The following is a 24,451-nucleotide window of genomic DNA, read 5'->3' on the forward strand; positions in this document are numbered from 1 at the left end:
TCCATCATGGATCAACCGCCACTGCCTGATCAGCCACAAGAGCCTCCGACTTTGACCAATCCTCGGTTCACCCTTGAGCTCGAATTTGTCTCCTCCCTCGCAAACCCCTACTACCTCTCTCATCTCGCTGTCAACTACCCAAACCTACTAGGGATATCTGGTGCTGGCGATGATGACGACACGAAGGACGATACCTCTGATCCGGACGCACAGGCATTCGCGGCCTACCTTGCCTACCTCTACTCCTACTGGAAGACTCCGGAGTACGCCCAATTTCTGACGCATCCCGGCGCAACCTTGCGTGCGCTCCGTCTTCTTCAGGAAGAGACATTCCGCCGTGACATTATTCGTCCGCAAGTCATCGAGGGTTTGGCGGGCACCGGCGTCGTTGGCTACCAGGACGGTACGGACGCTGACACGGGGCAGCAGGAGGGGGAACAAGCTGGACAAACCCAGGACAATCAGGGAGAGGGGACAGACAATCCGTTAAAAACATGATGGCGTTTTACTTTTGGGTCCGGAACAGCGGGTTTTACCGGCAGTTGTCATTGAGACCTCTCCTACTTCGATCCTCAGAGTCTAATCCTGCTGGGCTGGGGGCGCCTGCCGGAAAAGGAAAGCATTGCGGGCGGGATTAAACGATCTACATTTGGGGTATGGAGTCTCGCGACTCGTTTTTCTTTCTTTGGGTCGGGAAAACAGTCTACCATGAGCTCAGGTGAGATCAGGGATGTTGATTCTGTTAGTTCGACCTGCGTCATGTGTCACCGAGGTCCCGTCGGTCAACGGTCGACCACGGCATCGGCTATTTTTTGGGGGTCACCATGAACGCTGCGAAATAGCCCAACAATATCTGCTTCTCTCCGCTGAAAATGTACACTTCTAGCTTGGGCCTCCTCAATTCGTCCTCTTAGCTTCCGCACTAAAGGTAAGAGGGGTGCGTCTTATTGGCCCTTGAATTGGTGGTACATGACAAACAAGAATATGGATATGCTCCTGCTATGGCCAAGGCTGGGGTTTAATTCGACGATCCATCACTGCATTGTATATTGGACGGAGCCTCCAGCTCCTCTTCTCCGATGAAGCCTTTATGGTGGTTGGTCGTGTGGCTTATTGGCCTAGTCTATTGCCTTTGCCTTTTGTATATTTTTTCTTTTTCTTTTTCTGAGATATATTTATTCTACGAGAATTGAGAGTGAATATAAAGTCGACCTCAGGGATAGTAGAGAAATCGAAATTGCAATCATAATTGTATCTGTAGAGATTTTGTGTTATTGATCGCCAAGTCTGTCACGGGCGGACAGTGTGATTTTCTCCAGCCCGATCCCAAGTTCCCTGGAGCACCAGTTCTCCTGCTCTCCTTCCTTTATCCAGCCTCTATACGCTCCTTGTGCAGACTATCCACCTAGAATCTCTAGCTTCCAGTTTATTCGATGGATTTACCCCGCTCCTGGCGATAATCCTGATTCTGACTGACTAGGAGTTTCTCTCATCTCTCTCTCCTTTCCTCTCTTTTCAAACTCCACCCTAGCCGGATGTACCACAGTGGCGTTCGATCGCACCCCATGCCCCGGAATTGACTCGTGATCTGGTTTGCACTAAACTACTCTACCCACTATTGTCCCTGACCTGCTCCGGGAGCTGTTGTCAAGTTTCTTTCATCTTTTTATCCTTCGAAGACTATATAGCCTTCCGGCTCCTAGCCAATGGAAGGCGTACGCCAAAAGTGCCGGCCAAAACACCAGGTCCTGATTCTTAAATGCTACCCGCAGTATCAAAAAGGAATACAATATGTTAAGCCGAATTCAAGTGAACTCTCGTACCTTCTCTACTATGCTAGTACACGTCGGAGCAAGTTGACCAAGGTTGGTGCCTTTCTGGAGAAAAGGGCCGCCCGGGATGTGTGGCGCCGAAAGATTGGGTGAGTAGGACATCGGGAAATCACCACCAGGCTACAAAAGAATTGGCTGGAGTTTATGTATGCGTTGGCTGACTCGATCTTCTCAACTCAGAAATGTACAGGTTACACTTCAAATCCTCAGCGCGCTTATCGAAAAAGTTCCCCGCGACCTACCCATCTACGCACGATCGGTCATGACAGTAATCGAAACAGTCCTGCGTTCCAATGATATCACGATGGTCGAGGATACCGTCTCAACATTTGAAATGTTCTGCGCTCACCAGGACATGGCCGCTTTATCGGCGGAACAGGATTTTGCGAGCCAGTACCGAGAAGTGGTGCGGATCTATGCGAGTTTCGCAGACCTCGAATCGTCTTCCCAGTTGAAAACTGCCCCCAGCCCTCAGTTAGCGATTCGATGGAGAAATGCCGGGTTACGAGCACTCAAAAGTGTGATTAGTTCTGAAGCAGGGCTGGCTGAAGATGGTGGGGACTCTTTGAAGATTGTTTTGCCAGTAGTCCTGCAAAATCTTTATAATGGGGAGGATGACTTGCTGGATACGCTTGAGCAAAGGCTCCAGGGGTCCGAGAAAACTGAGACCGAAACGCAACCACGGAGATTGAGCACCGCCACTGTCGAAACGGTCGATGCGACGGATGGAGACCCATCGTTGGCGGCGCGGACTACGGCGGATATGGACAGACAAGCAGAAATGGACGTGAGTCTGCTTGCTCTGAGTTGTCTGGAACGGATAGTTGTTACCGGAAGCGGCCGGGGTCAGATTCGAGTCACCACGAAGGTGGTGTTGGAATTCATCCTGCGCAAAGGACAAACCGACAATCGGAAGCTGTCGCTGGATACCAAAAATACCTGGGAAACATCACTAATTGAACTGGTTGCTAAATGGTGTCCTGTTCAGGCCCGTTTTATCATCTTAGCTGCTGCTATGGAACTGCTTCTTGTTATCAAGCCAACGGAGGATGCTCTGGATGGGGCTTTTACGATTATATATATGATTGATCGGCTCTTGAAATCACCCGTGAACATGATTGGACTTAGTATTATTGACGTCCTGCTGGGCCTCATGCAATACATGTCCTCATTAGTATCACCGCCGCGTGCACCGGATGAGAAACAAAATGGTCATTCTGACAGCATGACCGAGCCATCTGCCAAAAGACAGGAACTGCTTTCTCTCCTTCAGAATTGTATCGGGGATCTTACGACGCATGTCTATTATGGTGATCAAGTCGTAGATATGATCAGAGCGATCCTCACACGTCTCCGTCCTTCCGCTACCAATGAACATGCTACACTATCGTCCGTTCCGATCCAATTTGATGGCTTTGGAGCAGGTGCTAGTTCCAATGGCTCCCCTGGGGAAACCAGACACATAGTATTTGGTTTACCCAGTGCAAAGGTTACGGCGCTGAAAGCTATTAAAAATGTCCTTCTTGTTGCCAACTCCAAGCAGCCCGCGGAAGTAGCTACTGTTGAATCCCGACATCAGGTGGGTAGTTATGTATGGGAAGGGACGCAGTGGCTGTTACATGAGCCCAATCGAAATGTTCGTTATGCATATGTCGACGCGTTCCTGACCTGGCTGAGGATGGAAACAAAGCAGAATGATCTCAAGGTCAAGGAAAAGACTGGCAAGTCTAGCCAATCGCAGAAACGTGAGCTGTATGATATCGCGGAGAAGCCGGGAAAACGGACATCAAGCTCGAATGCAGGCCAAAGAGAAAGGGTGATGGTAATGGCACAGTCAAATTTCCTCCGACTACTTCATTTGACTATCTACGATATTGCGGTCGAGTGCCCCGAAGAAAGTTCCGAAGTCTCACTTCTTCATCTGCTTCTGGTTAGTCTTGTTGAGCATCTTGGCGTGAATGCCGTTAGATATGGGCTTCCAATGGTGCTCAAGCTTCAAGAAGATATGACCACTGTTGATAGCCTTAGCTCAAGCGTTGCGCAAGTGAATATTGGAAGCTTGGTGTTCGGTTACTTGTGGCAATTGGCCGAGAAGTTCAACCTAGAGAGGTGCAGAGTGGGAAATGTAATCCACAGTGAGATTGAAAAGAGGCAAAGATACGGTCTTTGGCTTGAACAGATCCGCTTGCCGCCAGCCAGTCTCGACGACAACGCTCGGGATCGCACGGTTGGAACTCCCAACCGTGGTGTTACAGAGATGCGCGAGTTAACTCCCTTCGGATATGGTATCGAAGAACTCGTCAATAGAATCGAAGAGTCGTACAATTTGTTCGTGCTATCGGCAACTCACAGCCCTCCAAGTTCCCCCGGGCGAAACTTTACCACCCCTATTTTGGCGCATGCCACACCCAGTGCAAGTGCTCAAAAGGCAAGCCTCCTTCCATCCGCTGCCAAGGAGCAGATGCTCTCAGTATGGTCCAGGGAAGCTTGCTTGGCAGCCGCCGAAAAAGAAAAGGCCGAGGCATTGTCTCTCAGCGGCTCAAAATCCGGGACTCTAGCAATGCGCAGCCAGATCTACCACAACGGGGGTAGCTCTGGTTCCACGGCGTCACCAGCATCGGCACAGCAAGGTCTGTCCGGAGCAGCAGCAGGCCTGCACAATGCCCAGCGGACAAGCGTTCCTAATTCCTCAAGTTCCCAGATCAACGGATCTAGTCGAGACTCTCCTGTCCACGTCAATGAGTTAAGAAGAGTTCTTTCCGTCAACAATGAAGGCAAGAATCGGCGATTGAGCCCACTACGGGGCCGCCTCGACACTTCGAATGGCAGCATTGTCTCTTCGAGTAGTGAGAGCATGGTCAGTGGCTTTTCCTTGTCTGAGATCGACGGAGAAGGATCTTCGCTGAGGCCTCAATCTCTCAAGAGCGGTCGAACGGGTCTAGAAGGTGACAGCCTGGCTCAGTCATCTATACAGGCTTACGAATCGGGCCCTGACGGGATTCCGCCCGTGCCTCCGATCCCACCGTCATTGTCTATACCCAGTGGCTTTCCAAACGATTCTCAACGCTCAGTATCCTGCGATCGACCGTCGACTGCTCCTGGGCCACGCAGGCAACCTACTTCCAGCGCGAAGTTCGGGACAATCGCTCCACCCGGCAAATCTCTCAGTAAACACAAAAGTCGTTCTAGCACTGGCCTTGCGGCTGCAGCCGTCGACGGAGCTGAGTGTTCTAAAACCCAAACTGGCGCTGACATGGAAGACGCCTTGAATACTACGACGAATGATGTGCAAAGTCTCCTAGGTAGCTTCCTGTCGCCGATGGATGCCGAGTGCAGGAAGACCACAAGGAGGTCAAGAATCAGCCGACGCAGTGTGACTGGAGGGATCGGACGTCCTCCTTACTAAATTACCAATTCTCCGACGGTTTTATCTTTTCTTTCTACTTCATCGTCACCATCATGTGGTTGGCTGGCGAGCGACGCGTTTGTCGTTATTTATTGATACTGATGCACATATTTATTTACTTTTGTTTTTCACTGAACTTTTCGGACCTTCATTCCTTGTGCTATATTGCACCGATTTTCCTTTGTTTAAAACTTGATATTTGCGACTTCGAGAAATTTGCGGACATTCTTGATAGAGATGTACTGAGTACGCACAGCGGTTTCGAGCTGTATTTTCTCCCGACTTTGTCAACGTGGGTCATTTCATTTTACATGGTTGAAGTTCTACTTTTGTTAAAAATCTGCTATGTTTCTAAAAGGATCATGCATGTGTCTTAAGCAGTAGTGCATCATAATACATAGTGGTGATGCCAGTGTGCAATGCTAGACAAGTACAGAGTACGAGAAAAACCTAATACCCAAGCTGCTGAACCAACCTCTCAGCCGGAAGCTCAGACAACTGCTCACTCGAAAGATCCACCTCGACCGGAGCAAAATATTCCTTAAACAACTTGGCCAGAACCTCCTCGGACAACTGCATATGTCTTCCGGGGACGGTCTTGAAATCTAATTTCCCCTGCTCACCGAGCGTCCTCAACCCCAACCAATCTTCCTTGTATATACTCCTCTCCTTCAATGGTGTCACCTCCCCAGTGGTACCATTCACCTCCGCGAACCACGCACTCTCCTTCGGATGCACCATCTGATCATCCTCAAACAAGACCATCGCAAACCTATTCAACCGTCTCATATTCTCCGCATACGTAGCATTCTTCTCCTCACGCTCATTGTTCACATCGGCCAGGAAATTGCTATGTTCAAGGTACGCGTCCAACTCAGCCGGATCCCTAAAATACTGAGCGGGAACGAGCCGACTCTGCACGAAACTGGACCACCTTCCCCATCTCAGCAACGCCTCCCCGCCACGACAAACCCAGTCGCTGGACTCGCACGCCTGGAACTCCGCAATCCCATTATGCTGACTGCCCAGCGTAACGAGGTTATGCACGGTGGGTGAATTGCATCGTTGTACGTACGCGCGCAGAAACTGGCCGCCCTGTGAGAATCCCAAAGCGTTGATGCCCGGCGCGGTACGAAGGATCCGATCCGACCGTAGCTGTGCGCACACTGTGTCTACCTGCTCGTTGACGTCACCGAAGAAAGACGCCTGACGGTCTCCCGACCCGCTGTCTGCTAGGTGGATAAGATGTACGTATGTGCCTGGGTGGAGGGTCTCCACCAACGAAGCTACTTCTTTCATTCCGCTGCGTTCGAAGTCATCGCCGAGGCCGTGCCAGATTACGAGCGGGAGAGGCGCGAGCTCGGTGGCGGTCACTGTGGGGAGGGAGGTAGCGAGGGAGCCGAGTGTGAGGAGGGAAAATGAGAGTATGGGACGCATTGGTTCAAGTCTGCGAGATGATATACCAAGTAGATGCGTATTGGGATGGGATTTGATCTAGGTTGTGATGTGATGGACGTTATACGATCACGTTGCTGGGCATGTGATCGTCAGGCGGCAAGATTGCCGATAAGATAGGAAACACCCTTGGAGACTTGGGGGTACAGCATATTTGCTATTTCTGTTTAATTCAGGTTGTTATCTGTGTAGGTTATTATATTTTATTTATTTTTATACTCTTTCTGCCATCATACATTATTTATAGTCCAATATGTACTTCTGCGGGAACCTGTATCTTGGTCATCTTACTCCATTTTTCTATTTATAAATCGAAGATGAAATAAATATATTTGCTTTGTAGCTATGGTACCAGCATTAAATAAATACATATATATATATATAAAAACAAAAATAAAAACAAAAGGCAGCGAATGAGTAACTTAATCTCTCTGTATCAACCCAAAGCCATGTTAAAGTGGATCAAGTGCTGACGTAGTGGTAGACGACCAATTACTGCTGGTAGTTACCCCTGAAGTGTACTGATGGTGTCAAAAGGCCCCCTGTCTGGAGAAGCCCTCCGTCAACATTGTACTGACATGTCGCACTGGCTCTCCAAGATATTTGTTTGGCGTACAAACCCGATTCCACTATCTTCAGCTTCGCGAGACAAATTTTTACTGTCATACAGAAGAGCAGTGTGTCATCTGACATTAGATTTTTCTTTGTATTCGCTTGCATGCTTTGCAATGATTCGCGTAGCATAATTCTGTGTTTGTTGGTTAAGTAGCCTGACTTTGTAGTAACAGTTTCCTTTGTTGAGTGGGCCTTTTCAATTGTTCTGTATTCTATAGACTTAGCGTCGGCAGAGTCCTCCCACGTTCTTAGTTCCATCAGTATCAACATGTTGTCCGAATATTCTCACAGGAGAGGGGTATGTTTCCACTGGTCCCATGGAAATAGGCGGCCCGCAGGTATATGGATTAGGTAGCACTGGAGCAATGGCTTGACCTCTTCGTACATGTTCTTGGTCTATAGTCCGCTGTATGTTATAGACCGGTTCTGGCAGCCAGCCGTGAGATTGAGTACTTGAAGACGATTGAGTATCCCTTGCAATATAATTTGTTTTACCATGATGGGATTCTAATATCTCCAGTGTTCTTGGGGACAGTATAGCGTCATGACAGAGACCTTGCGCCCATTGCTGCCTCTGTCTGTCCATTTCTTGGCATGGTGAGTATCCTGGTAGCAGCATTTAGCCTCCGCTTATTTTCAGCAATGACTTGGTCGACTTTATCATCGATTGTGAAGCGTCTCCTGCCTGATGATTCTTGATCTTGTATAACAAGATTAATGTCGGTAACTGGTGGAGATGTTTCCTTGATAGACTGGATGTAGTTGTCCATAGGTGTCTGTCCAGTGACACAATCTGACATTAAATTTTGAGAAGCAAATTTTATATCTCTGGGCAATCTGGGGGGACTTGGACTGAGCGATGACTGGCTTGGGTAATTCAGCATGATCGAAGTGTTGCTAGAAGCATCGGCATTTCTGGTGTATGACAGCTCGTTTGTGATGGATCGACCCAGTTCACAGTCTAAAAGCATTGACTGAGATGAGGCATTAATTTGACCATTGATTTGACTTTTCTCCCTGAGTTCTTCATCTAACATGTGTCCATTTATTATAATGTCTAGATTCTTGGTTGTTTGAATTTCGGACGATGTATCTTTGCGACGTTTCCTGTGAAGCATGAACTCTGCACAAGAGAACTTGTCTCCAGAATGAGTTAGCCTGTGCCGATCACCCCCAGTGAGTTTTCTCCTCTTCCCAAATCTTTCGATTTCTTCTGACTGGGTGAAGTCTATATCTAGAGGTCATGCAGCCGTCACAGCAGCCCAATCAGATGTATTAAGGAGCTGATGCTTTACGCGGTTCCAATGATTGGATGACTGTGTTTGCTGAAATTGCTGAAATGTAACTGAGGTGTTATATATGGCATCAGCTAAGTGAGATTGGGAAGAGTTGGCCCTAGGCTACGGGTTGTGTTAGATGAGCTAATGCATGTCAAGCTTAATGGATATGCTCACTGAGCTATTTGGCGCAAAATCATTTGCTTTCCCCGGTTTGTTTCCCGTCGTAGATAAATAAGGACACTGGGAAAAGGAAATCTGGGGCGGTAGTTCGGCTATGCTAGGTTGGAATCCTTGACTGCATTTATTTCGATTCTTAGAAAGTGTACCATGCCCGGTGTTGGCATATCGATAGAGACGGCCTCCCGCCCAGTTCATGACTGGATGTGCACAGAAGAGGAGATCTCACGAGATTCTACTTTGGTTGGGGGGAAGGAAATACTGATGCGCTGGAGGATGGGAGTAGATTTCTGTTGGAGGAAATGCGTCATGTGATAGTCCTGTGTGAATATTTTTAGGAAAATGGAGTAATTATAGGTTTGCTTCGTGTGCGAAGTAAACTGTGCCGTACTTCAATTACTGGATTACCATTCAAAGTTCAACATTTCCAATCTTCCTAAAGACAGTACAATATATGCCTTGGCTAAGCGCCATGCCTTTGTAGGGGCTGGATTGTCCCTGGCTTCTCATATATCAATTTATAATGGATTGTTAGCTTCCATTTTAAATTACGGCCTGCTGTAAATACTGGTGGTGTGTGATATATTAAGTCATTTGCGTGATATCACCAAAAATCAAAGAGCTTCACTCTCTGTCCTGTGCGGTCCCCGGTTAACTACAGTATCTAATTAATTTCAGTACACCTTTGGCCCAATCGCATTTCTCGCTAGTAGTAGTAGACAGGAGGCTGGTGGACACTATAGAATTCACCAAATATTATACTATAACACCTGCTTCTAATTCCTTTGCCATTTCCACTCAAGCGACCATGACCGAGTCTATGGTTCAAGAGCTTAGTAGTGCTCAGGAACTTGCTGGGTTAGCTGCGCTTACTGGAGCACTGCAATCGACATATGGCGTTTAAACTACAAATGCTACAGTCGTCGAAACGGCTCGGGCCGGAGATTCATCCAAACCAAGGTTAGCATTTGCTGGGTTTAAAGGCCAAAGAAGAGCTGCAAATGGTACAAACACATCACGTGGATATCGCTTGCACAAAAGCCCTTCGCACGGGTAAATTCCTTTCTCCTTTTTTCTCTTTTCCAGCCCAACGATTCCCCTGATGGCAACCTGATCTTCCGGAGCAGCGCGAGCTATTTGAATTGAATTTGCCTTGATGTAGGCAGAACCATATTATGATTGGCACAAGGCTGACACCGGCGCGCTCTCTCCTTAATAATTGCTAGACAGTAAGTTGAGCTTATTTTTCGATTTTTCGATTTTTCGATCGTTCCCCCTTTTTCATTTGCCGTCCCAAGAGGGAGTCTTGGCTCCAGATGATGAACACCATACCAATAAGCATAGTTCACCTGAGGTCTTCGGATCGTTGAACGACAGCTGTATACCATCTTTCACCTTTGTCTGAAATATCACTCTGGCTCGTGCTATTGTCATCTGTTTTTGATTGATCGATCATCTGGAATGTTGCTAACATATGCACTGCAAGTGCTCCGTACTTAGGTCCGCAACCGGGATATAGCTTAGCGTGTCACATTTTGCTCATCGTGTCTCAGGATCTTGGCAAATTCTAATGATATCCGTTGAGCTCTTAATTAGAGTATTAGCTAGCACAACTTTTATTTATCCTATATAATAGATATTTGCCCCATATAGCCCCCCTATTAGGGTTCTATAGGGTCTACTTAGGAATTTATGGTTCTAATAGGGTTTATAACTAGAGATTACCCTTTATACATAGAATGCGACCGTAGATAGGGGGTTAAGGAAAGGTGTTTAAAAAATACTTAATAAGGAGACGGACGGTCTTGCTGACACCTGCTGAGATTTTTTTTTCACTCCAAGCTGTAAGCCCCCTCGTAATTTCGGAGAAAGTATTAAATTCGAACGAAGGAAATTTTATTCTTTAGACTTTGATTAAACTCGGTTAATCCCCTTTTGAAATTCCCGATGGAATCTCGGTAAATGCATTGGTGCCCAATGGAGTTGCCACCATGTTTTCATCTAACTATACCCACACTAGTAGGATGCGAACTACTCCGTATATGTACACAAATGTAGATAAATGAAACCCCTTTTCCATCCTGAAGCTGAGGCGATGATGTCCGGCGTACTTTTGCCTATTTTCCCTCCCGACATGCGGCACAGCTGGTGAAACGAGAGGCGTGGACGAAGTATCAAAACCCCTCCCCCCTCCTTCGCGTATGCATGTAGAAGGGGGAAGAGTCTTGTTCCCCGGGGACGTAGGAAAATTGACGTGTAGCGCTGTCAGCCAAAGGATAGAGAGAATCAAAAGGGTGCACTTCACGAGGGAAGCGGGGCTCGTGAGCTAACGGGCGGCGATTGCTCGGGCTGATCAACGGGGGGCGTTCAGTGGCTGGGACCCATAGGGGGTACTGCGGGTTTGCATCATCCACTCCGTAGGCCTGCCAGTGATGAAAGCCCGCAGCCCACCCTCGGGAGGCCCTGGCCAATGGTGCGGTGATGATGGGTGGGCCCGCGCCTCACCGCTACATGCGCTTGCCAGCGATACATCCACTCGCTGCCACGTCAGGGCCAGCGGACTGCTCACTATTGGGAATTATTGGCCGAGAGACGCAAACAACACCGCTCTGCGGTCGCACCACCATCACCGCCATGTTTTGCAGGATCAAATCATCGTACGTGATAGCAGGTGTGCTGCAGCAATATGTGCAGTCGACACACGCTTGGACTTCTTCGGACGTCCGTTTCACCCCCCGCCTCACCTCTGGGATCATGCTGAGAAGGACTCTAAAAGGGAGCTATTCCCCCTCCTGATCTTGTCCCTCTTGGTCTCGTCAATTTATCTCAACTTTACGATTCCAAGAAGATACTCCACTCCTGATTTCTTCTATTTCCTTCCATCTGCCTTCTACCTAAAAACTACTACTCCACTTGCTCAATTTGTCAGTCAAATCAACTGCTCCACTACTATTGTTTGCTACTTGTCTTCCACTTCCTATTCTACTATTTAAGGCCTTCGCTGCCACCTTCTGATATACTCTACGTATCCATTCCTTGGATCTTGGAAAAGAATTTTGACTCCCCTGGCTAAACCAAACCAACCCCGTTGCCCATTGGAACTCAGTCCACATCCTGGATAGGATTAGCCTTGCTTTTTTCTTTTTTATTCGAATATCGAATTTCGATAGATCACAGGTAGTTCCCTTGCTTTTCTTTGTTTATCTGCTTTCAATGTTTCTATTGTGCGTCTCGATTGTCTATCAACTCTGGACCAACCTTCGACACTTGGAACACCATGTACTCCCGGTACCCGTGTTTTTGATCTAAATTGCCTTCGGATTCGTCAAATGGTGACTCATTGAATGATGACCCTGGAAAGCTGTCCACTGCGCCCGCTGTGAGACTGGACACTCTGAGTGTTGTTTAATGTTGCACACTCATCGAAACCCTTGGACTACTTGACCTGGACCCATGGACTATTTGTTTCACTCTAAACCGAGGTGAACATTGGATATTGGCCTTTTTTTTTTAAAAAAAAAGAAACCTGGAATCTCTATAGAGCCACACTGGACTGGACCCAAATAGGAAATCTTTGACCTAGTATTACTGGATAATCACCAAAGGAGACCCTAAACAGAATCATAAAGGAACTAAGGCCCTTGCCTGAGAGTCGACAGTATATTGGAACCAACCAACCGACTGAACTGATCTGATCTTGGTATCAATTGTAGCCTTTGGACTTGAGCCGGATGTGATACCCCTTGTATCCGAAACCGTGATGTGCACATACCGGCGGCGTATAGCTATAAGCTAGGCGTTCTGGACCCGATGTCGCTTGTATTACTCCCCCTCACCCTCTTTGGCGATTCCATGCAATAGAACCCTGGATTTTGAATGACCACCTTGGAACTCCCCAGACACATTTTCCTGGACAACATTAGTGGTTGGTGCACACCATCAATCGTCCTTAGCCATGCTCATGTTGAACTAACGGAGACGTCTAGGCTGTCGAATCCTACGACTTTGGACGCGTTCTTTTCTGTTTTCACAATTATGCTTATAGTGTTTAAATACTGACTTGTAGATTCTTCTCTTTAGTGCTCTTTTCTCTGCTCCAGCCACGCTGGAATAAAAGCATACAATGTCTCCAAAGATTAAGAGCGACCCAGAAGTTTCTTTGTCCCAGTCAGCTCTACAGAACATGGACCAGATCTCTCAACCTAGGCATACCCAATTAGTCCAAGGAATTTCAAACATGGCCCCCAGAGTGATCCCGGATGATGATCTTTCGAGCCAGGATAATTTTTCCTTGTGTTCAAGCACACACCAAAGCCATGGAACCCCTGGACTCAAGTCGTGGTCCGTGAATGATGTCGATGGAATTGACGGTACTGTCATGTCGTCAGTCAAGCCAGAGTCCCCGGAAGTACAGATGCTGTCTTACTCTTTGTCCCACCAACTTATGCCACCCACTGTTGGACCAAGTGATGTAATGTATCACGCTGGCCCCGAATTCCCAGGCCTTCAGGACATGGGAGAACAAAGCGATCTGGACTTCTCACATGCACAGGACTTTAGCCATTACTCCTCGCTGGTAGATTTCAGTGCTTTTGATAATGAAGTTGGCGGCCAGAACAGTTCCCAGTCCTGCGCGTCAGATGATGCTCGCTCTGTCAGTCACCACACTGACGATGGCCATCTGGCCGCTAGTGATGCATGGGGCTCCATTATGACAGATACAAGGAATTATCCAGGATCCATGGACCAATTTACATCCAGCATGTTTCACCCAGTGCCCATTTCTCCCCCCTTGACTGAAGCAAGCAATGATGTGTCTGTTACGTCCTCTTGCTCCCAATCAGGATATCCATCTTTTATGGCCCATGAGGACACTATACTCAAGGATGTGACTGCAACACCCGTTGGCAACCACGGTATCAACCTAGGAGATCCATTGTTTCCTCTCACTCCGCCTCTCAGTGAGCAGGACCCCAATAGGTTAGTATTTTGAGCCGTAACTGGTCTTCCTCTTAGATAACTATAAACTAACTTACGTACCAGAACTATTAGACCAACTAAGACAGGGCGTAGGCCAGCCCTACAGACGCCTTCGTCTCAGTCCCAGGTTAAGCAGGACCAAGAATTCTTCCCACCTCTTCCTGTGAAGGAGCCCATTCGACAAAGATCCAAGGAGGGAGCTGAACTGCGGAATCCCAGGGACCATCCTTATTATTCAATGCCCACCCACAATGATGGAAAATACTACTGCCCATTTGCCCATGGAGATAAGCCTTGCAACCACCCTCCAACCACTCAGAAGTGCGCTTATCAGTAAGTTTTAGAGGACTGATTAACTTGTGGGAAAGTTGAAACTGACCAGAAAACTAGCAAATATCTGGACTCTCATTTGAAGCCATACCGCTGCAAGGTTCCCGCGTGCATGGATGCCCAACTGCAATTTTCTTCAAATGCCTGCCTTTTCCGTCACGAACGTGAGGCCCACGGATTCCATGGTCATGGTGACAACCCGCACCTGTGCCTATTCGAAGGATGTGATCGATCTATTCCAGGATATGGATTCCCCCGCAGATGGAACCTCTTTGACCACATGAGACGAGTTCACGATTATGCCTCTTCGGAGCGTCCCAGCTCCCCGGATGCCTCCCCCACGGGTGGACAAGCTCCCAAGAAAAAGGAAGGCTCTGGACGCAAGAGAAGGGTCGCTGGTGTTTCGGGGACACAAACTATGAAACGCACACGCTCAACTCAATCTCAGACCAACCCCTTGAAGGCTGTTCAGCAGACTTCCGCCCACCATGGTCAACGGCTGCAGAATGCGGAGAGAAATTACTATAACTGCCGCTCCCGACTGCTTGAAGAACTCGGTAGCATCACACCCCAGGATTCTTCCATGCATGAGAAGGTAAATGCAAGCCTTCAGGAGTTGATCACTCTGGGACTGAACTACCGTCACATTGAAGCCAGCCAGGCTGCTGCCCAGATCACGAATGGCCTTCCGGCGTGAATGAAATGCCAGCTGGATCTACAGCTCAATTTCATATGAATACTGCCAAGGACTCGGATGACTTTTCACTTTTAGACAGGTTCCCATGACACCAGACATGAGAATCGCCCATTAGAGACGTGGAAGAGTCACGGAACCAGTCCGTGCGAAATTTCAGGGCTACCACTGGATTTCTTTTTGAGTTCCTCAGAGAGGTTTGTTTCTTCCAAGAAGCCGTCACAGACAATTATGATGTGTCGTCTTACAGATCATCATCCCTCCGCAGAGTGCCTGTCTGTGGAATGGCATGATTCCGTGGCAATGGCTATCATTGTTATTGCCAAAGGACCCCGGAACTGTGTGACAAGCTATGTGCGAAGCAGCGATTTCAAGAACCATGAAAGCTGCAATACCACCCACCGCCTTTCTTTCCCCCCTTTTTATTTCTTTCTGTTGAGGTCGCTTAGTCCTTTTGTGCTGCAACCCCTTTTGATTCATGTAAAACATTTCTATGTATTTTGGAGGCTTGTTTTTATCTGCTGTTTTTGTGTCATCATCAGACATTCAACAAGCCTATGCCCCAGGACAGCAGGTTAAAAACTTATCAAAAAATGGACGGGTCAGGATCTCGTGTATATGGGAATTGTTCATTAGGGGATATTTGGGTATCTAGATGGATTTGGGGTGTTGGATTGGCTTGGTTTGTCTATGTCCTATTTGCCTTTTCTGTACAAGGGTGCTCGATCGCTGATTGAGCTGTTTATCTTTTGGGCTTTGTTTCTGTTCATATTATTCCCCCATTGTCTGCTGGCTTTCGGTATTGGATATAGTCATTTTTGGAAAAGCCACCTGGATATGCTTTTCTACGGGTTTGGGATTTTTTTTTTTTTTTTTTTGATCTGATCATATTCGTGGATATAACCGTTTCTCCTTCAATGGTACATAGGGCAAAAGTTTGTCATTCTTGATCTTGTTGAGTTCTCGGGATGTTATTGGGTCATGAATAGTCTATTGTTTATAAAAGCTTATCTTCAATCCTGAAATCAATTCGTCATTCGTAAACAGATTGACCAGTCTCTCAATATTCGTTCTATGTATGTCGTAAATTTTCTTCGCTTAAATCAACCCCCAAAGTATTATGTAAATATAAGCAAATCCCCTTGAAACGGAATCAAGGCTCACCACCTGCAAATTCCGCGTTCAAAAACCGCACGAATGCATCACCAACCTGATCCGGTGCAAGCCCATTTACACTTGACGTCTGATTTGCCGAATGGCTTCCCCCTATGTACGACCGATTCAACGAAACCCACTGTCTCCGCAACCGCTGCAGCCGTGGTAGAGCTAGAATCCCGCCAGCACCAGCCAACTCATCCGTCGAGCTAGAGGTGGCCACATGTGCAGGGATGAATACGGATGTTGACACCTCTGGAACAGGAATATTGATCCCCCGCGAATCTTCACTTTGCGCTAGTGCAGCCTGCGCTGACGAATTGGACGTGGTGAACGTACGAATCGCCGAGACAATTGCCGACGTACGTTTCTCCATATCATACAAAGCAGACGAATTCGTCGCAACGGGCTGTACAGTAGCCAAGTGAGGTTTTATCTTTATCCTTTGACGTTGCTGAAGACCGCCAGCGCGCGTAGTCGTCATGGCGATCGAGCCAGCAACGCTGGTGACATCGGATAGTTGTGTCGATGAGAGAATCGAGGCGAGTGCTGATGGGGCGTCGTCGGCTTCGGCGGCTTCGACAGTCGAAGGGTGTGGTATACCGGTGAGAGCAGACCAAATGTCTGCGATAGGAGGTTCTGGGTCGGACCAGGGGACTGTGAAGAGGGGTTTGTCCCAGCGGCTGTGGGTGCTCGGTTCCTCATAGCGGAAGATGAGGTTGTTAAGAAGCTCGGGAGGGTAAGGGTCCTCCGTTTCTGTTGGGGGTTTTGTGCCTGTAGCTTGCTCTCCTGCGGCATCGGTATTCTCCCGAATTTCTGAAGCTTTCACATTCTCGCGATGATGTATCCGCGCCTCGTTATTCGCGACGCATTGGTCTATGGGTGTGCCGACATGGACCTGAGCAATCAGTCAGCTGACTAGTCGATCCTACGTAGGGGAGCATGGTATCTCTGAATAAATTGTGTTGAGAGAGAGGGTTAGAGGGAGACATACCACACAACATGTCGTCCCTAGCGCTTTCGCTTCACACCAAAGCTGATACCGATATCCTTTGATATAGTTCATTCCGTCTAGAATCACGAAACTGTCTTTGCCGAGTAGCCGTCGTGCCCGGGTGTATGCGACGCCTCGCGTCTCTTTCTCTGTGCGCGCGTGATCATACACAGTACGCGGATGGGAGGCATCGTGTGTCGGCACAACATGGATCTTGTATCGTGAGTTTGTGGCGGGGATTGTGCCAGACGAGAAGAGAGTGTCTTGGGTGGATTCGAGGGCAGAGGCGAGTTGGTTGGCGCGGTAGGTGAGTCCCGAACAGGGATATCCTGTTAAGATGATGAGCTGGAGGGGTCAGTTGGATTTTTAAAGCACAGCGGGGTTGTTGGAGGGACTCACTGGCATGATGTTGATGAGAGATGTTGGGGTGGTTGATGTTGGGGTTGCGGGATCTTTTTTTTTTTCTGGCTGCGCGGGGTGCGGGGCACATGTGACTTTGCTGATACTATTCTGATATTCGATGTTCTATAGTGGGATTTAAACCATGAGATTGATTAGTACTAATTTATTGTAGTAAGCTATAATTGATTCAATGCTTCTGATGCTTTCTATAAGGGGTATAATTTTTGATACGTTGGTGAACCACCAATCTATGTATTATCTAGTTCAGGGTTATAGGAGGGCAACCACCGTAAACGCCAGCCATTCAGCCTATCTCGTCATTTTATTTCAATTCATCCTCACTCCATCGAATCTCGTATCCAAAAACGGTCCGTCGAAGTTTCTCATCCTACAACGGTTAGCGACATCCACCTAAGCGGCACCACAACTTACCCCGGGGTCATTCTCAAACAACACATTGTCCATAAGCTTTTCAAAAACCTTTTTTACCTGGAACCCATTTTCCTCAGCCAGCGGGAAGAACTTCTCCGTTTTCGGCAGAAGCCACGGCTCATACGGTGTGAAGATGACCAGCGCAACAGCCTCGCGCGACTTCTTCAAAGTCTGCTGCATGGTTTTGATCAAGTTCCCATGCTCACGATGACTATACACCACATCCGCCATGATGAGAACATCGAAGCGGTTCTCTCCTGGAGGGAGGTATGCAATCAGTGGCTCGACAGTGTTGCCCCATTTGTATCCATCGACGTAGAGGGAGGAATGCTTCGGGATCATAGAGGCGGACAAAGACGCATTGTGGCGCATGTTCTCGACAAGATCAGGATCGGGGTAATCAGTCATGACGGTCGTTCGGGCCCCTTTGATCGCGCTGACAATGCTGGGCACACCAGCTGCAGCACCAATCTCCAGCACATCTTTGCCTTGGATGAGGTCGTGGGCTCGCTCTTCGATGTAGAATGCGCTCATTCGGCCGGCGTTCCAGAGAAGGTTACCCTTTAGAGAGTCAGTCACTCCTTGTATATAATTTGATATTCCGTGTTTGAGGTTCAATCCATACATAAAGAGGATGGCTGCCCACAAGTCGTACGCGCACTACCTCCCCCGAACACATCGGGTGCTCGGCAAAGGTGGGCTCTGGCTCTGGCTCATAGAACCCCTCTGGGTCATTGAACATGCCTCCAACATCGTAGTTGTCACCTGCGTCTGCCATTGTAATTATGCAGTCTCCCACTGCATGGGGGAGATCAGCGCAGATCACAAGAGGCAGCAGCGCAGTGCTTCATGACCACCCCTCGTGATCGGATTTCTTCTGGTGGAGTGGTATATTTCCATATCTGGACTAGCGCGTGAATATGAAGGATCTTTAGGTCACATGATATCACGTGGTGGGGTTACAGAAACCTGCCGAGGTTCAGCGCGTATTGTACGACCATACGGGCGGTGTACCTGCATGGAGGTCAAAACCCCGCATAGAGGGGCGGAGATACAATGATGATACCTACCGCCCCGGTAATTTGTCGGCATCGCGATCTGTTTCTTCTGGAAAAATTCGTCAATCCGCAGGGGATAAAGAACGCCTTATGATGTGATGGACTACGGTAAGGGTTTGCTGATCATCTAGGATAGGATCCCCAGGTTGCGGTTGCAAGTACTATTTCTAGTCTCTCCCCACGAGTTTCAGAACGAAAGTACGGGATTCGTTGGTTTATCTACCCAGCTACTACACCATACTACAACTTACCTACTTGCTACTCCGGACTGGTTGGATTTTCACATCGCCTTCCCTTGCAAAGCGCTATCCATTCGGTCTTTTACCGGAAAGTCATTCTACCAGCGCCCTACGTGTTATCCAAATTTCGTACACGTTTCCCTACTCGGTATCTCTCTATTTGTATTCTCTTATTTCTCTCTGTGTCTTCCTATCACGCCATTTACGACAAAAACGCGCCTCCACCGGACTCCGATCAGCCCATACATATCCCTCCTCATCTCTAACCACGATATACGCAAGTCGGCGTTCCCCTCACACTTCGCCATACCCACGAGACGGAAACCTATATAGACCGAGTACTCGAGAAACAGAAAAAAAAAAAAAAAAAAAAAGAAGAAAAAGGAAAAACGACAACCAAACCCTCACATCCATCATAATGGAAAAATCCCACCCCCACTCCAACTTACAAGGCTCTACAACAACGACAACGACGTACGCGACCGAGTCAATCACCACCCAGCCGCCAAACCTCACCTGCAATCCCAATCAGATCTATCCCTCCAATAATAGCAATTCGCATCACGCGCCGCTCGCCGATCAGCACCCGCAGTTGCAGCAGACGGCGGAAACCCCGGGGGGGTCATCCGAAGCACCGGGCAAAGCCTTGCACCTGAACACGAACGTGAATATGGATATGTCGACGCATACGAATAACTATCCTCACAAGATTGATGGACCGGGCGGACCAACCGCCACGGCGCCGTTTCTACGAGATTTCAGTCTTGTAGCGGAGGCAGCAAAACGAGCACAGATGTCAGTTATGATGAGGGATTTAGAGAGTGTTACGCTATAAATAGGGAGCGAGGTTATTATATGGATGGATGGGGATTACGGAGAAAGGGGTCGGGATTATTTTACTTTCTTATTGTTTGGAGCGAGTGGGTGGTGAATGGCGTTGTATATATCTGTTTCTTTTCCCTTCTTTTTTTTTACATATAGGGCAATGTACCAGAACTTGACTAGTGATACACAATTAAACAGGAAATTTTAATTGAATTCTTAATCTTACATCATCCAGGGCAATGTATGAGTGAATCTGACTGAGACCAGGCTAAGAACAACATGACTAGACTGAGATATATTAATAGTAGATAAACGTTAGACAGGACTTCAAGCCTAACCGGAACTATCCTGGTGTCTCACACCCTGGTTTACTTTAGCTTATTGATACAGTACTCCTTTTAACACATACTTCTAGATAGTTTTGCTTAGACACTATGGTCTTGATTGCGGATTAAGTCTGCATATTTAAAATAACCGAAGAAATACAATGCAGAAGAACATGAACATAAACATAAATGTGGATAATAAATAAATAATGAAAAATATTAAGAAAATAAGAAATACCACACACTAGTAAAAGCAAACGAAACATGAACACCCAACACCAAGCCAATGCGACGATATAAGGAGGGAATCAAGTATTGTATGTAACAAGGAACGACTTTTTGGCCGTATATAAAACATGCTCATGCAGGATTAAAAAAGAAAAAAGAAAAAGAGAAAAGAGTAAGAAAAAGAAAATAAACATAAAAGGCTGCCCTGCGTGTAAGTAAAAAAACTCCGATATGCCTTGTTTCATGTCCGAATTGGATTCTGTTTTTGTTTGCGGTTTCAATTTTGGCGATCCCTGTATTGACATCAATATCGATATTGACGCAAGGTGTATGTGGTATGTATGTATGTATCTGATACAGTGGAATTTTCATCGTCGATATCCCAAGATACCTAGACGAGAAATTAAAAAAAAAAAAAATAGACCAGGCCAGACTAGAGCTGAGTAGACGACCCGATCAAATTCGGCTGTGAAATACTGGCTCCCTGACCGGGACGGAATCTCTTCCCCCTGGAGAGACTCAATCTGATAGACAACCGACGACTGAGTCCCCTCGTCGGAGGCGACCAGTGATCCACAGAGAAAATCGACATAGGTCTGGACCGAGGAGGTTCCGACATCTCAGCGCCGGAGAGCGAGGAGCCCGCACTGGACATAGCGCCGGAGCTCATATTGGCGCTTTCATGCATGAAGGTAGACTGACGACGCTTGGTCTTGAGTTTCTCGCCCTCTTTGATGTCGTCGAGGGCGTAAGAGACGCGACGGAGCAGCTTGGGCTTTTCAAGCATGATGGAGGGTTCGCGCTGTTCCAGTCCGTAGAGGTGGAGAGGTGTCGAGTCCGGACTGTCCTTGTCTAAGGGGGTTGAGTAGTACCGCGGGTAGCGGACTTTTTCTGCATGACGGCGTGGGAGAGATGGAAACCATGCGTGAGGGTGAGGGTGTTGAGAGATGGGGGATGCGTTGGAGGAGGAGGATGGAGAGTCGGTTGGTGAGGTGAACATGTTTTGGATTTAAGATGTAGGAGTTTCTTTTTTGTTTTTTTTTGTTTTTTTTTTTTAGTCTATCGGCCGCAGCGAGCATACACAGTAGGATAGATCACCCGCTAGAAGGGTTTCAATCGATCGATCGACAGATAGATAGATAGAAATAAGATAGATTATAGCGAGCGAAGTTGAATATTCACAGGAAAGAATTTGAGCCCAGTTACGACCGACTCAGACGGTTCGTCTGAACTCGGTCAGGATGGGAATGGGGGGGTAAGAAATAATTTTATAGCAAAAGAAACTAAAGGAGACAAAGTGGAACTCGTGGATGCGACTGTCAGATACTGGATCGGTATTGTATAGTATTGAGTGGTATTGGATTGCCCCATTGTTCTATCTGATTCAGCCATTTTAGAGCCTCATTTTTTTTTCCTTGCCCTGATCGTATACCTTTCCTGTTACAATATCTGCCTCAACGGATTCTTGTGTCGTGGATTGCCTCAATCCTGGCGTTAAGGGTGCCAGTCATGGTAGTCTTGGGCCGTTGCGATTGGTTCAGGTGATACAACTGATTGATAGGGATGGCTGCTGCTAGCTTGTAAAATAAGGCTATATATATTCTATAAATACTACACGGGGTTCTAGTTGAATATTTGAAACACGTATTGGAACTGAGTGACGCAATGAGTTTGCCTCCATGGCGTGCGTGATCGTATTTAGTATGGTAAAGGAGATGGGGAAGCCGCGACAAGAACCCAAAAAGAGACCCATTTGACCCCAAGGTCCACGGGCAATAATAACTACTATTGGAGTTGAGGATGGGATTCCATATTATTGTCTCATTTTAGTCTTGTCCAAGGATTGGGTCATTTCCCATAGTGTGATGCACCATACAGTACTGATACCTGTCTGCGAGTGTCTGCCTGCCAATCTTGTCAATAACTAGAAAAGGGTGAGCTATCATCCCTATCGGATATAGTGAACTAATAAATGTCTATATAACCTAACCATCTCATCTCTATCAATTCCCAATGCAACAATCCAATCCCCTGGTTCAACGGAAATAACATCACTGTATGTAACTGGCCTGCGGAGCACTAATGCCCCTATTGCATTAGTGCCCTCCTGAAGAACCAGCCACATTTTCGCTTGGCCTGCAAGATGAAACAATTCTCGCGTTGGACCAACCACAATAGACTGCTAGGGCCAAGCCTCTAATGGCACTGCCCCCACAGCCTCAGGAATGAATCCATCCGGCCCCAGCACTTGTGCGCGCTACGCCATAGGAGATTGGCTGCAGCCACGGCATCTCGTCTTTGTGACCATGACGCCATAATTACGCTCCACTTGGCATAGCTGAGAAACAACAAGTAAAAAGAACAGTATCCCCATCCATTGACCAGGAGATTTAGACCAGGTCAGGCATAGGCGCTGAAGGTACTTTGTAGATCTCCGTTCGCCGATCCCGCCAGCATACTGCTATTGGCAGGTATAAATACTTCGTTGTCGATGAGTATGGGTAGCGCTCTTGCGGGGATTAATATGTTGATGCCTGATGCCTGTATTCATAGTATTCATGATTTGGTCTGTCCAATCCATGGTCCTCCGGTGGTACGCGAACCCAACTTTTCTGGCATCTTGTTCCATGGAACTGAGACACGTATGCATCCAACAATGAATATGCGCAAGTCAACAGCAATAACAATTCACCTTGTCTAGCTTCTGTCCGAGAGAATTCCAACGGAGTACATCCTCGTAATCCCAGTTCGTCATCAGCACTTTAGCCACAGGTTAGTCTCCACTTGATCGGCTCTACAGAAATATGACAGCGGTCATCCATGGAGTGACTGAACGGGTACGCTTGCATAGCCAATGGCCATGTCAAAGATAATATGGCCAAATTGCTTGCGCATCCTCTTCGGTCCTGATTGGGTCATCCATCTCGTTGCTGCTCAGCACGGTACGCAGAAACTCTTCGAATAATTGCTTTTGTGTTGCCTGTGCCTCATCCCACAGTTCCGGCAAGACCCAGCGTCTGAGCAAAGGTCCATTCCATCGAAAATAGCACGCTCCAGTTCATGGACACCCTTAAACAATTCATACTCTTGTCGATGGAAAGCTAGATCTTCAGTCGTCGGCAGTGAATACGCACACGATCCAACAAATCCCCATCTGGTTCCACTGTTTGGCCGTTTCAATGAGATCGTGCTGAAGGGGAATGGCCCCAGTTGCCCACGTCCGATAGCCGTATCGGATTGGGCGGAATAGATTCTCCCTCATCAACCAGGGTTCGCCGATCTTCGGCAACATAAGCTGGGTGACAGCGTCGAACGCCTGATAAAAGAGTTGATCGATCTGCTTCTCTCATCGGAAGATGATTCGGCGTGGAGTTCTTCAAAATCCGGCACCTCGTCAGCGTACCAGAATGCCAGCTCTATATAGCTGCCTGCCAGTCGATGATGCTTGTTACAACCGTGGGGTCATCGCCCGAGACTAATATATTCCCCTTGCGTAGGTCGGGTTGAAATAGCGTCGGGACCGATTCGCCTTGAATTCGACGATCCGCAGCCGTGGCGTGGAGCACGGGACGAGCATACTCCAGTAAGTTAATATGTGACTAGACAGAGCCATGAGGGTCGCTTCTTGGTGTCATTTGATGGGAGACGTGATAAATCAGCGTCAATGAGGCAATCGCAGTTAGCGTCAAAAGTCAGCCCCTGACAACATTAGTATGCTTCAGCGAATAAAAGAAGCACTCTAACGAATCTCACAAGGTCCTCGGTTAGGCTCATCGACTAAATCATAATAATGCCAATACCTCGCATGGCAATGCGGGCCAATAAAAACTCATCATGTAGAGACCTTACAGCAGACATCCCATCCAGAGTATCAGTATAGTAGATACTTCCTTTACGCCGGAAAATCAAGCTTCACCACTCTCTTGAGCAACTCGTAAATAGCTCCAATGCATTGAATCCGCTGCACTCCATACATATTCGGCCATGCCTCATGCAACTGAACACTAGCTACATGATCCATGA

At 47.6% G+C, this 24,451-nt stretch overlaps 9 protein-coding genes across 9 annotated transcripts; 4 read left to right on the plus strand and 5 right to left on the minus strand.

Annotated features, from left to right (window-relative positions):
- Positions 1-6: 6 nt before the first annotated feature.
- On the plus strand, positions 7-498 carry SOH1 (mediator of RNA polymerase II transcription subunit 31; the record flags this gene model as incomplete). Its single annotated transcript, XM_033572552.1, has 1 exon — positions 7-498. One exon carries the CDS (start codon positions 7-9, stop codon positions 496-498), a length of 492 nt encoding a protein of 163 aa, XP_033425867.1.
- Positions 499-1,706: 1,208 nt separating this feature from the next.
- On the plus strand, positions 1,707-5,238 carry EFR3 (uncharacterized protein; the record flags this gene model as incomplete). The annotated part of the gene is made up of 2 exons (XM_033572553.1): positions 1,707-1,921; positions 2,013-5,238. 2 exons carry the CDS (start codon positions 1,707-1,709, stop codon positions 5,236-5,238), a joined length of 3,441 nt encoding a protein of 1,146 aa, XP_033425868.1.
- Positions 5,239-5,688: 450 nt separating this feature from the next.
- On the minus strand, positions 5,689-6,675 carry ATNIH1004_007941 (palmitoyl-protein thioesterase family protein; the record flags this gene model as incomplete). Its single annotated transcript, XM_033572554.1, has 1 exon — positions 5,689-6,675. The coding sequence occupies one exon, from the start codon at positions 6,673-6,675 to the stop codon at positions 5,689-5,691; it is 987 nt and encodes a 328-aa protein (XP_033425869.1).
- A 4,443-nt stretch (positions 6,676-11,118) lies between these two features.
- On the minus strand, positions 11,119-11,521 carry ATNIH1004_007942 (uncharacterized protein; the record flags this gene model as incomplete). The annotated part of the gene is made up of 2 exons (XM_033572555.1): positions 11,119-11,304; positions 11,366-11,521. The coding sequence occupies 2 exons, from the start codon at positions 11,519-11,521 to the stop codon at positions 11,119-11,121; spliced, it is 342 nt and encodes a 113-aa protein (XP_033425870.1).
- Positions 11,522-12,888: 1,367 nt separating this feature from the next.
- ATNIH1004_007943 (putative C2H2 finger domain protein) lies at positions 12,889-14,772 on the plus strand (the record flags this gene model as incomplete). Its single annotated transcript, XM_033572556.1, has 3 exons — positions 12,889-13,745; positions 13,839-14,078; positions 14,136-14,772. 3 exons carry the CDS (start codon positions 12,889-12,891, stop codon positions 14,770-14,772), a joined length of 1,734 nt encoding a protein of 577 aa, XP_033425871.1.
- Positions 14,773-15,922: 1,150 nt separating this feature from the next.
- Positions 15,923-17,323, minus strand: ATNIH1004_007944 (putative RNA polymerase II Elongator complex associated protein Kti12; the record flags this gene model as incomplete). The annotated part of the gene is made up of 3 exons (XM_033572557.1): positions 15,923-16,822; positions 16,919-17,263; positions 17,318-17,323. 3 exons carry the CDS (start codon positions 17,321-17,323, stop codon positions 15,923-15,925), a joined length of 1,251 nt encoding a protein of 416 aa, XP_033425872.1.
- Positions 17,324-17,642: 319 nt separating this feature from the next.
- Positions 17,643-18,530, minus strand: efm7 (putative nicotinamide N-methyltransferase Nnt1; the record flags this gene model as incomplete). Its single annotated transcript, XM_033572558.1, has 3 exons — positions 17,643-17,708; positions 17,753-18,313; positions 18,417-18,530. The coding sequence occupies 3 exons, from the start codon at positions 18,528-18,530 to the stop codon at positions 17,643-17,645; spliced, it is 741 nt and encodes a 246-aa protein (XP_033425873.1).
- A 937-nt stretch (positions 18,531-19,467) lies between these two features.
- On the plus strand, positions 19,468-19,884 carry ATNIH1004_007946 (uncharacterized protein; the record flags this gene model as incomplete). The annotated part of the gene is made up of 1 exon (XM_033572559.1): positions 19,468-19,884. One exon carries the CDS (start codon positions 19,468-19,470, stop codon positions 19,882-19,884), a length of 417 nt encoding a protein of 138 aa, XP_033425874.1.
- A 977-nt stretch (positions 19,885-20,861) lies between these two features.
- Positions 20,862-21,428, minus strand: ATNIH1004_007947 (uncharacterized protein; the record flags this gene model as incomplete). Its single annotated transcript, XM_033572560.1, has 1 exon — positions 20,862-21,428. One exon carries the CDS (start codon positions 21,426-21,428, stop codon positions 20,862-20,864), a length of 567 nt encoding a protein of 188 aa, XP_033425875.1.
- Positions 21,429-24,451: the final 3,023 nt, after the last annotated feature.

This window comes from Aspergillus tanneri (assembly GCF_003426965.1).
Source record: "Aspergillus tanneri strain NIH1004 chromosome Unknown AapTan_7_pilon_pilon_pilon, whole genome shotgun sequence".
In the NCBI taxonomy this organism is placed as follows: Eukaryota; Fungi; Ascomycota; class Eurotiomycetes; order Eurotiales; family Aspergillaceae; genus Aspergillus; species Aspergillus tanneri.